At 25.9% G+C, this 16,893-nt stretch overlaps 1 protein-coding gene across 3 annotated transcripts in view; it reads right to left on the bottom strand.

The window, feature by feature from the left end:
• LOC129963499 (filamin-A-like) overlaps positions 1–16,893 on the bottom strand; it is a 152,429-nt gene that overhangs the window by 53,794 nt on the left and 81,742 nt on the right. For 2 of the 3 annotated variants that reach the window (XM_056077922.1, XM_056077923.1), the window contains exons 4-16: positions 16,180–16,277; positions 15,820–16,086; positions 15,320–15,397; positions 14,436–14,598; positions 13,444–13,644; positions 12,646–12,783; positions 11,718–11,975; positions 9,969–10,159; positions 6,830–7,090; positions 6,613–6,733; positions 6,406–6,524; positions 6,198–6,303; positions 2,423–2,995 (exon numbers count right to left, since the gene is read on the bottom strand). In XM_056077922.1, coding sequence (XP_055933897.1) covers positions 2,423–2,995; positions 6,198–6,303; positions 6,406–6,524; positions 6,613–6,733; positions 6,830–7,090; positions 9,969–10,159; positions 11,718–11,975; positions 12,646–12,783; positions 13,444–13,644; positions 14,436–14,598; positions 15,320–15,397; positions 15,820–16,086; positions 16,180–16,277 — 2,574 coding nt within the window. The remainder of the gene's footprint in view (positions 1–2,422; positions 2,996–6,197; positions 6,304–6,405; positions 6,525–6,612; positions 6,734–6,829; positions 7,091–9,968; positions 10,160–11,717; positions 11,976–12,645; positions 12,784–13,443; positions 13,645–14,435; positions 14,599–15,319; positions 15,398–15,819; positions 16,087–16,179; positions 16,278–16,893) is intronic. The other variant, XM_056077924.1, reaches the window with a different exon arrangement.

Here is a 16,893-nt window from a genome sequence, read left to right as displayed (position 1 = left end):
AAAGTTTTGTTACTTGGCTAGTTAAAAACTATCCATGTTGAAATTAATAGATTTTTTTAAAGTTAAAACAATAAGTTTTGAAAGCATGTAATGTAATCCAATTTAAGAAACGTTTAAATAAATAAAAAAAAAAGTAATACCAAAATTTATGGCTCACAAAGTCCTATTTAAAGAAATTTTAAACTACGGCACAAGTTCTTTACAACTGAAATTGGCAAATATCAGATTTATAAGATAAATTTGTCATTGTGTCGGTTCACACGAGGACACATCACACCACATGATAAACAAATCCATACATGCCATTTAACTGAATGTTGCAGAGCAATAAGACAAAAGATTCCAAAATTGACATGTATGTACCAGAATAAGCATGAATTGGCCCCATTCAGCTGATTTTTTTATCTCAATTAATCATTTTATTTCTAACAGCCCTTTATAAATCAAATCTCAACTTTTTATCAAATACACAAATCCAGTAACACTGCAGATTATCAGAGCAAAAAAGGAATAACAAAATATTGTATTTTAACAAAAGTGAAACCAATAGAAGACTGTGCACAAATATAAAAATAAGTATAGCATTTGCAGAACAAAAGCATTGAAGAAAAAATATTGCAAGTTACTAAACATCTCTACAAACAGAAATATTTATAGTCTGCATTACACCTTTTTTTTAAATTCATCTTGTCATCGCAAAAAGAAAAAAGAAAGAAGAATTAAGTCATTGAAGCTGTACAGTAAAAATTAAAATAAGATTTTCTTCATAAGAGATAAAACAGGAAAATAAAATTGTTTTCAATTTATCATCTCAAAATATTTTTTTAAAAAAAAGTAATTGAAGAGAAAAATTTCAAATTGAGATCAGCAAAATCCTTCGTTCAATATTCTCAACTCTAGTTACCAACAAGTTGATTAAGATAGGTACACAATGAAAAGGGATGTATATTGAAATGATTGGAGAAAAATTCGTGGGAAGAAAAGTGCCATGAAATTTAAAGAAAATTATTAACAAGCAAATAAGAGTTGTAAAAAAAAAAGGAATAATAATGTACATTATTCCACAAAGAAAAACCCATTATACAAACAGGATGTGCAAAATTGACTGGAAATTGAAATCAAATAATTTCCCTGGGCTCAAAAATATACTTGGGTAACAAACTACAAAATTATTTTTTCCAAAGACAGATTCTTAAAAGCACCATCAATTTTTTTTTTCAAATATATAGAAAGCATAATCTACAGAACTTTAAAAAAAAATGTCAGTAATATATTGAAAAAGTAATATTTTTGAAATTTTTACACAATCAATTTCATAATTTTGCCAAAATACATTGATACATTTTTTTTTTTTTTTGCAAATATTATTTATGAAGGAGTTTTAAAATTTTGATTTTGAGTGGTCATGAATATAAGTAAACTAATGATTCTGATAATAAGTCTAAACAATTTACTAAAAATATTTATGCATTCTTATTCTAAAAATTTTTTGTAGGTGATAATCCTGGGTAATAACTACCTTTGATACATTTGAATTTCAGTTACATCCATTTCGGTCAATTTTCTTAATTTTTTAGTATTATGTTCAATAAAAATATTGATGAAAAAATTTTATAAAAAAAGATACTTCAAAATTATACAGGGCGATAACATAAGAATATCCGTATTTTGAAAATGATTCAGCCTCAGTTGGTTTCATGATTAATATTTTAAGCTATAAAAAAAAAAAAAAAACCCTCACAAATATCAATAATTCAATATTTAAATTCATATAAACTCTTTGCGGAATGTCTAATTAATGTATGACTACCATTCTTCTTGGTTACTTGTCAGTGTCAGCCAACAATGGGGGAAAATATCGATCTGTCACATATATTTCTTCAAAAAAATTATAGTAGGTTAAATCAGGATTTCTTAAACATCTGTGATAAAGAGCTCAGTCTTGATCAGCAGCCAATTCAATGTTTCTCCAATCTTTTAATCAAACAAAAATTTACAAAGCATATGAAACTTTAAAACTTTTAAATTGTCTATATATTGTCTTTTAATTTGCTGAATTATCTTCTAAGTTGTTTACTTATTTAACTATAACTTTTCAGAATATTCTCCTGTAATCGCCCTGTATACCTGCAGTTATTTTCCTAATTATCAGTTTAATATTAAATTGTTTTCAGTTAAAATTTTCCATTTGATTCAAGTTTTCATATTAACAAAAGCATACATGCAAATTCTATTTCAGTTTTGCAGCATTAAGCGCATACTTGATAGTTAAAAGTTAGAAAGCGCAGCTACTATTGAAGACGCTATCAGCCAAGCTTTTTGTTTTTATGCAGCACATTATACTAAAACGAAAAAAGAAAAAACATTTCTACATCTAATACATGCAGAAATTTAAAGTCTGGCCAGGGTTTTACATTCATACCCTGGGACTGAATGCCATTTCCCAGCACACGGATGTTCCACACATCGACATCGGAAATGATGAGGGCTACAAATGGCGATCCTTGTATGTGATGTCTGTCGTAGGCAACGTTGATAACATACTCCCCAACTTCAGTTGGTAAATAAGCAACTGAACATGTCCCATCACCATTATCTTTACAGTTTATAGCTGCCTCACATGGGCCTTCAATAGTGATTCCGAGACTTCCATAGCCGGCTCCACGAGTATCGACAATGAATTCAGCTGGCCGATTTACAAGTCCTTGATATAAGCCAGGACCATATGCTAGAACTTTGGTAGAATCAGCATTGGACATACAAAGAAATCGATATGGAGTTGGTGTCAATGGTATGCCACCAAATGAGATGCTCAGTAGATAATGGCCAAGTTCTGTTGGTGTGAAGTTTACAAGGAAGCCTTCAGCTGTAGGTATGACGTGGGCTTTGACGCGTCTGCCAGAAGGACTTGTTATGGTGACAGCAAAGTCAGCTTGGTTGCATCCAGCACCTTTGGTAATCACCCGGAACTGTTGCAGAGAGTTTATGGGAGCCGCTGATTGGGCGAGAGTGCATCCGATTCAACCCAGTTGTCATCTTCAAAAACTAAATTTAATACACTAAAGTATTAAGCTGCACACTGGTTAAATTATAGTCCTACAAGCATGCAAAGTGTTACTAGAAGTTTTCTTTGTTTCATGCTGAGTTAAGTTTGACATTTTCTGGGTTGAGATTGGTTTGTGTACAAATTCATGCCGTATTAAATATGGTACCAGCTTTTAAATGCGAAAACTTCATAAAAAATTAGTAATTGATTTCCAAGACAGTTCTCATTTTAGTAGCCGATTTCCAAGCCATTTCTCATTTTTAAAAAATGTTATAAAGTAGCATAAATAGTGTTTCTCAGTTAATATTGCATTATGTACAATCTGAGAAATGTATAAAATATGCTTTTTCCAACTTCACATACAAAAGCATCAGAATGAAGTAATGTGTGTTTTTTTTAAACCGTTAAGTGAAATTTTTAATAGAATTGTACACAGGGTTACATAAAATATCACTAGAATTTCTTTTCTATCAAAAAATACACTATAAACTTAAATTATGAAAAGGTACTACCACTCTCTCAGTTTTTTTAGAAGCACATCCAAGACACAAATTTTATAAATCTACAGCTAACAACAATTATGCACCAATCAATCATCCAATGAATGTGCTCTTCAGGACAAAAAGATTCATGTCTTAGTTTAACACATCAACTTGTTCTTCAAAATATTTTTTTTAAAACTTGCATCAAAGTTTTGATTTTACTAAAAAAGACAAACAAAAAAAAACTGATATTTTATTGAACACAGAAGATGCACTTTCCATCCATCCTTCTTTTAAGGCAAGCATATTTTGTTAACCAGAAAAGATTTCTAAAAAATTCTGTCAAGAATATGATAATTCAAAATGAATAGATTTAAAAGAAATCTTCAAAAAGATTCTGCTCCAATAAAATTGTTTCCATTTAGTGAATTAATGAACAAGACTAACATCACATGTGTAGTTTTATTTTAAAACAGAAAGTTAAAAAAAAAAAAAAAGACATTGAGATTAAATTTTTCATGCTATAGTTATCAAACGAAATCTTTATTTGCACAAATAACTTTAGAAAATATATTTTGCATTAGTACTCCCACTTTCTTGCATTTCTATTTGAAACAAAAATAATATTCATTCATTTTATTAAATCTTGCTTCAAAATTTTCTTTTACATTTGTTATTTAAATTTTCCTTATCCCCTTTGCAAAATTCAAATACATTAGATTATTATTCAAAAAGGTTTCAACTACATATTCTTTTAATTTTTAAGACAATATTTCCATGCTGTAATAAAATTAAATATACTATAATATTTTTGAAAAAAAATATTATTTAAAATCAAAATCTTTTTTATTATAAATCACAATTTTGTTTTTTAATACAAGCATTTTTTTAAATGCCTTAATTCAAAGTCTGCAAACGTTAGTATAAACAAAATTTGTTGATTGACATGCATTTTAATACAAACCGAAAAAAATCTTTGACAGATAATTATTGTTTGAAATCTAGGTTGATCACACTATAAATTTTTAAAAATAGTTCAAAAGTTATGAATTTTAAATCATGGATGTACATCCATTTTTAAAAGGAAAAAAAGTTTATTCAAAATATTTGAAAGGGAAAAAAACCCCTTAGTCTTAGTGAGGAAAATTTTACAGCTCAATAATTTTTTTAGAAGGAAAACCTAAATCTAGAAAGTAACAGAACAAAACAGGAAAATCAGTGAAACAGTTAATAAAAAAAATAGATTGCTGTGTAAAAGATTACAATTGATAAATTAATTTGTATAATGTTAAGTTTTGGGAAAGGAAATATGCATTTGGCACATGCTCATTTACGGAAAAAAAATACATATTATTGGGGTTTTATATAATAGGTTAAAATTAAAAATTTAAGCAAGTGTTAACAAAAGTTAAGTATTTAGTGTTAAAATACTTACAATAGATACACGTACTGTGCAGCATAAAAATAAGAAATAAAATCATTGAATAATACAGGAAAGATTATAATTTAAAAGCACTGAGAAGAAATTAAAAAGTACTTTAAACAAAATGTTCATTCTGATTGGTAAAAAATCATTAATATGAAATTAAGTCATTAATTCTAAATAGAAAAAAAAATATTATATAGTTTACTTTCAGTCTTATATTCATTATATTAATATTTTGTAAAAAAAAATATTAATTATAATGAATATAAGATTTACAAATCTAGAATTGTGATGGTTATATTTGAAAAATTCTAATTTAATAACGTACAAGTAAATTGCCAAGATCATACTTTCAATTTTGATACCAAAATCTTTTTTAAATATTATAGAAATGACATTTAAAATATAAAAATTTTATTTAAATAAATGTTAGATTAAAAATTTAAAAATAGTTACAAAATTCAATTATTAAATTAAGTAGCCATACTATGCATTTTACATTAAATCCACTTTACATTTAAGAAACAATAGCATTTTATCAGACCAAAAAAGATTAAAAGAATACTCATGGAAGCAGATTTAAAATATATATATAAGTGAGAATAAAAAAATATGATACAAATCACCTATTCTTAAGTATTGCTATACTTTATATAACATTGAAAGTGATTACTTTTACATTTTTAAAAACTGATTGAAAATTATTGAGAAATTTCATCTAAACTGAATTATTAAAAACTGAATAACTGAACTAAAAGGGGAAAAGATATTAAGAAACTGAATCCAAATTGTGGAAAATGAAACTATATTCACTTTTTTTATTTTTAAATTTTAATTTAGGCTAAATCAAGTAAACAAATAATGCATAAAGGAAATAAATGCTAGGTTTCATTAAAAAAAAAAAAAACCTAGTAAATTTTAGAGCAACTTTGAAAAATATAAGAATCTGAAGTAAATTCTATTTTGCATTACAGAATAAAAATTATTGCGAGTTAATTCATTCTTTAAGTATAGATTCGTTTTTTAAATAGATTTTGGAAATTAAAAAAAAAAATGTAACTTAATGTTAAAATTAACAAGCGTGGAATGTTAAGTATCATTATTCGATGGGAAGGTTAGATGTAACTTAACTGATCATCATTAAGAAATTATTCAGATTTATATTCAATTAATACATATTCTTGAAAAGAAATTACAATTTAAAAAATTCTCATAAGAATAACAATAAGAAAAGAAAATTTACTTGGCTCCAAGCCATCTACTTTCACTTTGCTAACATCAATTTGAGGCTCAACTTTGACTTTAATTGGACTATTAGGAATCTCTTTTCCAGCAAATGCTACAGAAACCTAAAGAAATATACATTTTTTAAATAATTTATATACTCTGTCAATGCCTTAATTTGTGATCCAAAAAAAGTATTTTTAATTATTATAAAATAATGCACTCACTGTATAGTTTCCTGGATTAGGAGCCATATAATCTACAGAATAAGTACCATCTTCATTATCCAAAATCTGTACAGGAACAAGACCACCTTTTTCATCTGTCAATTTCACTTGAGCATTGCCTGTCACAATTTCACAAATTTTGGTCAAAATTAGACAAATAATTTCAAATGAAAAAAAAATACAAACAGTATAAAAGTATACTCTCACCTGTTCCAGCCCCTCTGCAATCAATATTGAAATGAGTTGGCACTTGGGCTTTAACACCTGGTTCAACTCCAGGACCAAATACTTTGACTTTATTGGTGTCAGTAGGCTCACCTACATTAACCTATCAAAAGAATGCAAATATATAATTTTTTCTTCCTTTTTTAGCAATTAATCACATCAACTTTCTTTAAAAGATATATGATTTGACTAGATTTACCCTGAAAGGACTTTTGGGAATTGCAACAGCACCATAGTTAACTTGCACAGTGTGTTTTTCATTCTTGGTGGGACGATATTGGGCTTTGAATGTTCCATCCTTATTATCAGTGACTTTAATATCAACAGGTTTTAGATCAGCATCCATAACAGAAACATCCAGAGGTGCATGACCGCCAGCTTTCTTGCAATCAATGGTGAACTCAGTTGGTTGACCTTGAACAACTCCAGATTTCTGAAGGCCAGGACCATAAGCTTCAACCTTGAAAAATAATAATTAATATATATGACTAAAAAAAATTTAGATTGTTTTAAATTCTTAATTTTAGTAGTAGAAATTTAATTTTAGTAGGTTTCATTAGTAGAAATCAACTTGAACCTCATATTCTTATTTAAATAATAAGTAATAACAAACTTGACCAATTAAAATTCAAAAGGCAAAGGCTTCTGCATTCTCAAGTTTTTAATTGCTAAATTAAAAATTAAAAGCACTTTTTAAATTTTAGATAATTCCACAAAATGACAGCATTTGTATATAGTTTTAAATTAGGTAAAAAATTGCTATAAATCTGAAAAAAAATATATAATTTATTTTGCTAAAATTAAAATTACTGTGGTTTACAATATATTATAACATATCAAATATAAATATTCTTTTAGTCATTACAAAATAAAATTATATTTATCATAAGTTTTCCTGCATTTCTTAAAATACAGTGAAAGTCAAAAGAAAGTAAACACCAACTTTTCATGTATAAAATGCTTTATTTCAAATGCATTATTGACTTATAATGTAAAACAAATACTTAAAATTAAATGTTCATTTAATTAGAATTTAACAGCTTATAAATATTAAGCTAAAACAAAATACAAAAAGAAATAGCTCAATTTAAACAAATGTCTAGCCAACTTTCTGAGTCAAAAAAAAGTAAACAGATAACTCCGATAGCAAAATAGAATGAAAAAAATTAGCAATTAATACTTTGTTTGCTTTCCTTTAGATTTTATTACAGCTTTTAACCTTCTAGGCATAGATGCTACCAATTTTTTCGTCAGTTCGATCGGGATTTTCTGCCATTCTTCCAAGATAGTTTTTTTCAATTCTTCTTTATTTGAAACCGTTCTTTGGCGTACTTTTTTATCTAAATATGCCCATAAATGTTCAATGGGGTTGAGGTCTGGAGACTGCGGAGGATGGTCTAAAGTCTTGGGTGTCCGATATAGTAACCATTCTTTTACAATTTTAGATGTGTGTTTTGGATCGTTGTCATGCTGGAAGATCCAAGTTCGTGACAGTCCTAATTTCTCAACACTGGGGCCAACATTTTCTTTTAAAATATTTAAGTAGCCTATTTTATCCATCGTAGATTCGATAAATACCAAATTTCCGACCCCTGCTGCCGCCATACATCCCCAGACCATAATAGAGCCACCCCCATGTTTAATTGTTTTAACTGTACATTTATCATCAAATTCTTCGTTCTTCGATCGCCATATTTTCGACTGCTTTTTAGGGGCCAAAATTTAAAATTTTTTTCATCAATAAATAAAATATTATTCCAAAAATTTAAATCATTTTTTTCGTACTTCCTAGCAAAATTCAGGCGCTTATTTTGATTTGTTTTCGATATGAATGGCTTTTTACGCGGTATCCTACCATGTAACCCATGATCATTAAGAGTTCTTCTTATAGTACTTGCGCTTACTGATTTTCCTGATGTCTGAGATACATTTTGCGCTATCTTTACAGCACTTTCAGCTGGATTTTGTTTTATCTCTCGTACTACAGTTCTAACTTCTGCATCAGTAAGTCTTCTTGGTCTTCCTGTTCTTTCAAAATCCTTAATCTGCTTATACTTCGTATATTTGTCATGATTTTTTTGACCGTGCAATGATTCCTTTGGACAATTTGTCCTATTTCACGTAATGATTTTCCGTTTTTCTTCAAATTTATTATTATTTTTCTCGTTTCTAGTGATGTTTGTTTCCCCATATCCAGTTTTCTAAAAATGTTCCAGAAAATTTCAGAAATTAACAGAAGAGCGAAATGTACATCAAGAATTCACTTTTGTTTAAGATTCTGTGAAAAAAAAGTGGTGGCACTTACAAAATTGATAACGTTATAGTGAAAGACTTGTCAGTGTTTACTTTTTTTTGACGCTCAAAAATGGGTGTATTTTTTGATTAAGCGGCTTATTTCTTCTTGTAATTACAATTTGTTTAATATTTATAACGATTTAAATATTTTAATATTAATTATTTAACTATGCAATATTAATTTATGTTACAAGTCAATAATATATTTGCTATATATTGTTTCACACATGAAAAATTAGTGTTTACTTTTTTTTGACTCGCACTGTATATTTATGATGATTCCTGTGCACATTTTCAAAGTCAGAAATTAGATTTGAAAATTCAAATGCAAGTTTATAACCAAATATGCAAAAGAGATGAAAGCACAGCCATTAAAAAAAAATATATTCCAGAAACTTTTTAAAAACTGCTAATATGCTGCAAGTATAAATACTTTTTATAAATACTTTATAAAAGACAATATAATTTATTATATAAATTGTTTTCATGAACAACATATTCATTTAAGCTTTATAAATCAAATAAATTTGATGATAACTTCCAATAAAGACAAATAAATGGAAGAATGTACTAAAATATTATGATATAAATTGTCATTTGTTCAATATGTGATGATATTTTAATGAATTGTATCTATATGATCCAATAATTTAATCTCCGCAGACTATGGAATGCAATTCATTTCTGTAAAATGTATGGAATATTTTCAGGACTTTCTGGAACCACAAACTAAAAGAAATATTTTAACTTCTCACTATTTATTTTTAGTTAAAGAAAGAAGTATATAATGACAAACATTGACTCATGTTAAAACAATGGGAAAACAAAAATTCTTCTGCATGCCAAGTGAATGTCAAATGAGTCATGACAAGTAAAACAAGAAACTGAGTTTTTTATGCCAAGATTATTTTGGCAAATACATTTGAAAGTAAAAACTTATTATATGTGTTCCTAGCTAATCTTGGATTGAAACACAAAAGATGCATAATTATATTTTGATTTTAAAGGGGGGAAAAAAGAAAAGGCCTATTTAGAGATCTCACCTTTTCAGGATAGTAATCAGTTTTAGGAAGAATTTGAGCCATATAAGGAGATTTCGGAATATCTTCCTTGTCACATAAGATGTGGACAGCATATTCACCAGGAGTTGTTGGTAGATATTCAACATCTGCTGAACCATCTCCATTATCAAAGCACTGAATTTTAGCATGAGATGGTCCTTCAACTAAAAATCCTATATATAAAAAGAATGTATGTAATTTAACTGTTAAAAAAATTATAAAAATATAAGCAACATATAAAACTCTGCAAGGCTCCAACTTCATATTTCTTTCTTTTCAAGTTTCAAAGTATTTTTCACAACAGAATACAGTAAGGTTAGGAGAATCTCATTTTTGGCAGAATAATGATGTAAAAGATTTTTTAAAAGTCTGAGTAAAAAGGGTACAAAGAAGTGCCTATTTAGATTTTGAATTTTAATACATATTTCAAAGCAAAACTAAAAGAGATGGAATTTCTATCATCACCATATTTTACCAGAATATAAATGAGTTTGTTAACACATTTAATATGTCTCCCATTCGAAGGGCAGAGAATATGCTGCAGATTTTAACCATACCGACTATAACAGCAAATGGTCGAAGTAATAAGAATGTAGTATTTAGAAGATGTCTTATAACATTAATCTTCAAAAACTGATCACAGGTCAATAATTAATCCTTCTTTTATATAAACAGCATAACATAACAATAACAAATATAATATACCAATTTAATTTACAATTTAAATGAAAATAAATACTAAATATTCTCAGATGACAGTTATATGTTATGATAAAAATGTCAATATCATCTAATCAGTTTGAAAGCATTAACATTAAAGTCAAATATTTGAAGTAAACTTTAATAATATTTTCAATGGAACATATAATCACAGCCTTAACACCTTGTGGAATGGTGTTTATTCATAGATTTGTTTAATATAGCTTGACTTATAAAAAAACAATATGTACTGAAAAATTATTAAATATTTAAATTTCACTTAAAAGTTCAGTTATTTTTTAAACTTTTTTGATAAAAAAGTGATAAATATATTATATAAAGTATTTGCTTCTTTATTAACCTTTCATGAGAAGTTAAAAAAAAACAGCAGAGAATAAGGTCTTTTTTTGTTGTTGTTGTGAACTTCATAACTAGAGAATGCTGCTCTCTAACCAGGAAAGTAGAAAACAGGAAAAAGAAAATGTGGGAATGTATACAGGGTTTATATAGTTTCAGACGAGAATTTGCCCCTAACTTTTCAAGGCTAGTAATATTTTTAGCTAGTTAACATTTAAATAGAAGAACATGTTAGAGGAAAAGAAGTATGTAACTCAGAAACTAAAATGAATTCCTATAATTAAAAAAAAATAATTTTAAGAATGTAGATAAATTGAATTTATTATACTATCTGTATATAAATATAGTATAATAAATTTGTATACACACAAAAAAAAAGTCATAAGCAAATTTTTGAACAAAAAGTGATACTTATAAAGTTAAAAAATAGTTTATATTCTATCAGGATTTTAGAGGAATATACTAATATAATTTTAATCAATAAATCAACTTTGAGTTAATCAGTAAAAAATTATATCTAATACATAATGTATATGTTTTGCTTTCTTTTGTGTTTTTTTTACTAAATAATATTATAAAATATTCAATCAGCTACAGATGAAAATTTATTTCAATTTTTTTAATAAAATATCAAAATTAAATAAAAATTTTTAAAAAATACACTAAATTCCTTACCAAGAGTTCCTGTTTCACCATTTGTTTCAGCAGTAAAACGAGCTGGATAACCGGCAACACCTCCATACAGACCTGGCCCATAAACCCTGATTTTAGATTCCTTGTATGGAAGCACATTGACTTCATATGGACTTTTGGATATTTCTTGTCCTCCATAGGATATTGTGACAATGTAACGACCTTCCTTATTTGGATAATAAGCACAGTCATAATTATTTTCATCTATCTTACGGATATCAATTTTTTCTTGGACACCACCTGAAAAAAAAGTTGGAAAATATAACACACATCTCAAGCACAATCTTTAAAACTAAGATTAAAATTATTTAAACTAAGTCTGGATACATAAACTTTTATGACTAAATTATTTACTTAATCTAATTTTCGAATAACTCTTATTATCAGTTACAAGTAAAGTTAAAACTATAGTTATTTTCTTTCATAAAATATATTACAAGACTTTGCATACATATTAACAATTTTTAAAAGTTGAGAGGAAAACATTAAATATGTCAGTTTATTAAAATTTTAATTGATAAATATTATAATTATCACAATATCACTCTGTGTCCATATAAATATTAAATATTAATGAGGATAAAATCTATTTCAGATTGCCAATTTAATCAGTAATAATTAAAAAGACTGCTTTGACTTATGATTTTGCATTACACAATGTAAACTCAAAAATGTTTTAAATTAAAAAATAAAACATTTTTTTATAAATTTATTAATATTTTTATACATAACATAAATGATTTCTTTTAAATTTCAGATTTTCCCCTTTAATTATTTAATTTAAAAAAAGTTTTAGTTACAATTGGCAAATAAAAATATTAAGAATTTTGAAACTAATACAACTGCAAATAACTGAATCCAAATCTATAGAATTAAATGATAAAATAATATTAAGAAAATATGCACTAACCTGGTCCAATGACTTTAATCTCAAGCAGCCCATTTCCAGCATTCTCTGTACATATTTTGAAATCGGCAACATCTTTGACACGTACACCATTCTTTTGCAGACCTCTTCCATAAGCTTTAACTTTACGAGAATCGCATACTGAAACAAAAATAGACTTTCATAGAATAATCTCTTCATTACTACCAAAACATGGAAAAATACTTGCATTAAAATGAACATGAAAAGGCATGAAAAATCTGAAGTTGATACAGTAGGAGAAAGAAATCAGCAAAGCACATCATTTTAATGCAATGATCCTTAAATTTAGAAAAATATTAAATGTAGAACATACAACATGTGCATTTATTTCTCATTAACCACTATGCATTTTCTAACACATCCAATTCATCCAAATCTATTAAAGTTTTTTTATTTATGTCAAAGATTTCCAAATGATGTTATTAAAGGTTGTTATTACAAAATTTTCATTACAGTTATAAATAATTTTTTTACCTATAAAAAAAAATTATCTAATTTTTCTAAAACCAGCAAAAAAAAATTGTTTCTTTAAATAAAATCATATTAAGCAGCACAAAAATCTGTTTAAAAAAAAAGAAAATTAAAGACTAAGAAATATTTAAAAAATTGCATATTTAATTTTACTAACTAGTGCTGTAAATTTAATTTCAGAAGATAAAAATTCAAAATCCGAAATAAATCTTGTTTTAATAGCATTGGTAACCAATTACATCATCAAATGGCATACAGGACTGAAAATAGTTTAAAAAAGAAACATTATATTCTAAATGCTCTGTATACCTGGAGTAACTTTAACACCAAATGGACTTTTGGGAATTTGCTGTCCAGCAAAGAAAACATTTACAGAATGCATTCCTGTAGTTTGAGCAACATATTCACAACGATAAACATTATCCTCTGTTTTGCGTATTCTGCATGGAACAGTATTTCGGTTGCCTTTGGGATCTAAAATAATGACTTCGACTTGACCTCTACCAGCATCTATTTAGAAAATAAATAGTCATTAGCTTGATTCTCAGAACAATTTCTGTCATATAATTTGAAAGAAAATAAAATTAATTAATTTTTAGTGTTATCAAATATTAAATGTTTCTTCAATTTAATGATATTAAAATGAAGCTGAAGCTAAACAAATGACAGAATATATTCAAAGTAAATTTTTTTTAAAATTGCAAGTAAAATTCTTAAATAATATTTTAAATAAAATATTATGCACTAATATTTATTATAAAATTATAAACTTCATTTAATGAAACAGAAAACAAAATATTTCTTACATATGGATTTTAATGCATAAGTAAATTTCTTGTAAATATCAGTTTAATTAAAAACATGTAACCAATAAATACATATTTAAAAACACTTATTGTATTTCCAAAATATATGTGTAAATTTTTCTTTTCATTCAACAAGTATCAAGAAAGAAAAAAGTAAAAATATCTATCTTGCAAAACTAAGTCAAATTAGTATCCAATATTGAATAAAATAAAATCAAGATATACAATAAGATGATATTTGTCAGAATAAATTAGAAAATTTCAGTTTAACCACATTTTGAACTTTCTTGCAAGATATTTACGTAAAAATAAAATTTCAAATGTGAACAAGAATGAAAATTTTAATTGCTTTTTCATTTTCTAATTACAAATAAATAAATCTGATATTTACAAATCAAAAATTATGAAATAAATATTAAATGTAATCAAATCATTGATTTTTATTTATTTATTAAAGCTGTATATAAAAAAAAACAAAAAAAAACACCACTATACCTTTGGTGAAAATGTCAAAATAGGTTGGTTTTCCTGCCATTACACCCACAGGTTCCAGACCAGGACCAGATGCTGTAACTTTCTTTGGATCACCAGCACGACCTTCCACCATAACTGAAAAGGGACTTTTAGGAACTTCCTTTCCAGCAAACATAACTTTCACCTGCGTAGAATAATTTTGTTTAACAAAACTGTTATACATCATAATAAATTTGAATTCCTGCTTTATATATAAAAAAATCCGATTTTTTTATATATAAAGATAGATAATATATAAAAATCATAGATTTTTTTATATATGAAGTTCATTTCATTATTTTATGAAAAAAAAATGAAAAATATTGAAAAAATGAAATGAAATTTTTTACATAAAGTCAAATGTTTATTTCATATTTTATGAAAATAAACTCACTAAAAAAAATTGTAGTAAAACTGTAGTTAAATAGAAATAAAAAAAAATGCCCAGAATCTTAAATAATAATAATAATCTACTGGATTTAAGCATTAAGTAAAAAAGTAAGTTAGCTTATGACTCGTAAGTTTCTAGAATTTTATTACCTTAAATAAATTAAATTGTTTAAAATTCAGAATTTATTTACATTGGTATATAAAATAATAACCTGCAGATGTACAATAAAAAAATTTGATTATTTTTAAAATCTTCTAAAAGGTAATACATCTATAGCAAAATAAACTTGGTAGCTTTGACTTCTAAAGTTTGTTATTTTTTCTATTTTTTATTACGAAGTTATGTTATTTTTTTCTATTATTATTCTCTATTCTGGTAAATAAAAAAAAATATTTTTAGCACATTGAAATGAAATATAAATTCTAAAATAAATACAAAAAAATTGTTTCAAGCATTTAGAGAAGAAAACTTTTACCTTATGAACACCTTCCATTTGAGCAGTATACTTGACTGTATATGTTTTGCTTCTGTCATCATTAAATTTAATTTCAACCTGTAATTAAAATATTTTTTAAAACTAAAATTATTAACAGTTCTTGACATTTCTTTAAAAAGTATTTATAAGTCAAGAACAAAAGATACTTCGTAATAAAAATTTACAAAGAATTTAAGTACTACATTTATAATAATAGAATTTTAAAAGAATAAATATTAAAAATTAAATAAATTTTAAAATACTTTAGAAATGAAACTGATTGAAGTTAACTAAGAAATATAAAACTACAAATTTATTGTAAAGAATTCAAATATTTTTTTAATTAAATTAAACAAAAGAAATTAAGATTTTTTATATATTAAATATATCAGATTTGATTAATAGATCACAGCAGAAATTTTAAAAAAAGATTTGCATATATTACAGGTATTAAAAAACATACTAATATTAAATTTCTAATTATTAAAAAGGAAGCATACTGGTTCAAGTTTTCCTTTGGGATTTTCAATGAAAACTTCAACATTTCCTTTACCAGCACTAAATGTTTCTACAGTGAACATTGTTGGTGCACCAACATTAACACCAGTTGGCTCAATGCCAGGACCATAACAGCGTACTCTGTTAGGATTGGTTCTAGGTCTAAGAGGAGCACCAGGTTTTAATTCTGCCTTTGGATATTGTGAAAGGTAAGTCATCATAGATAGATCATCTACATTAGGATTGATCATTTCTTCTGGTTTCACAAGCTGAAAAATCAAGAAAGAAAAATTACAGTGAGCAAGAAGAAAACTATTTGCTTGGCAAAAAATTCGACATATAATTATAAGAGGCAAACTTACTTGAGGAACACCTAACCAATTATCTGCCAGATCCATAGCTTCTTTGGCATTCTGTAAAGCATTTTCTGGTTTCATGTCACACCAGTCTGGGCATAAACCTTTAAAAGAAAACCCATAAAATTAAAAAAATATAGAAAAAAATATCATTGAATTTTAATAAATAAATATATTTTTTTATGAAATACTATTATTTTTTAGAATTAAATTAAGAAAATTAGTTCAATACATAATTATTATTTTAATAACACAACAAAATACGTTTAAAAATGGTAAAACTCATATTAACCAATCCTTTATGATCATAATAAAGAATTGAATTTTACTACCTTTATCAAAAATATCCAAAATATTATATTTATACAAATGATGTATAATTAAATATATCAATTTTTTTTGCATTAAAATGCATATAATCAAGTGGAGGAAAAAGCTAAAAGAATTTTTTTTTATCCTTTTTGTATCATTGTATTTTATAAGAATTGCTATTATATAGATGATTATTTTATTAGATTAAGATAAAATAAGTAAGTATAAGTATAGTATAAAATAAGTAAGTAAATATAAGTATTTATAAATGAGACATATTTATGCATACTGTCATTTACAACAAATGTATATAAAAATAAATTTAGTAATTCAAAAACTTTTTTAAATTTAATTTTATATATTAAAATGTCTTTTTTAAATTATTTGGTTATAAATAAATTGATTAAA

The sequence above is a fragment of the Argiope bruennichi genome, chromosome 3, assembly GCF_947563725.1.
Source record: "Argiope bruennichi chromosome 3, qqArgBrue1.1, whole genome shotgun sequence".
NCBI classification, from domain to species: Eukaryota; Metazoa; Arthropoda; class Arachnida; order Araneae; family Araneidae; genus Argiope; species Argiope bruennichi.
The sequence above is the reverse complement of the archived record's forward strand: the minus strand, read 5'-3'. Positions and strand labels throughout refer to the sequence as shown.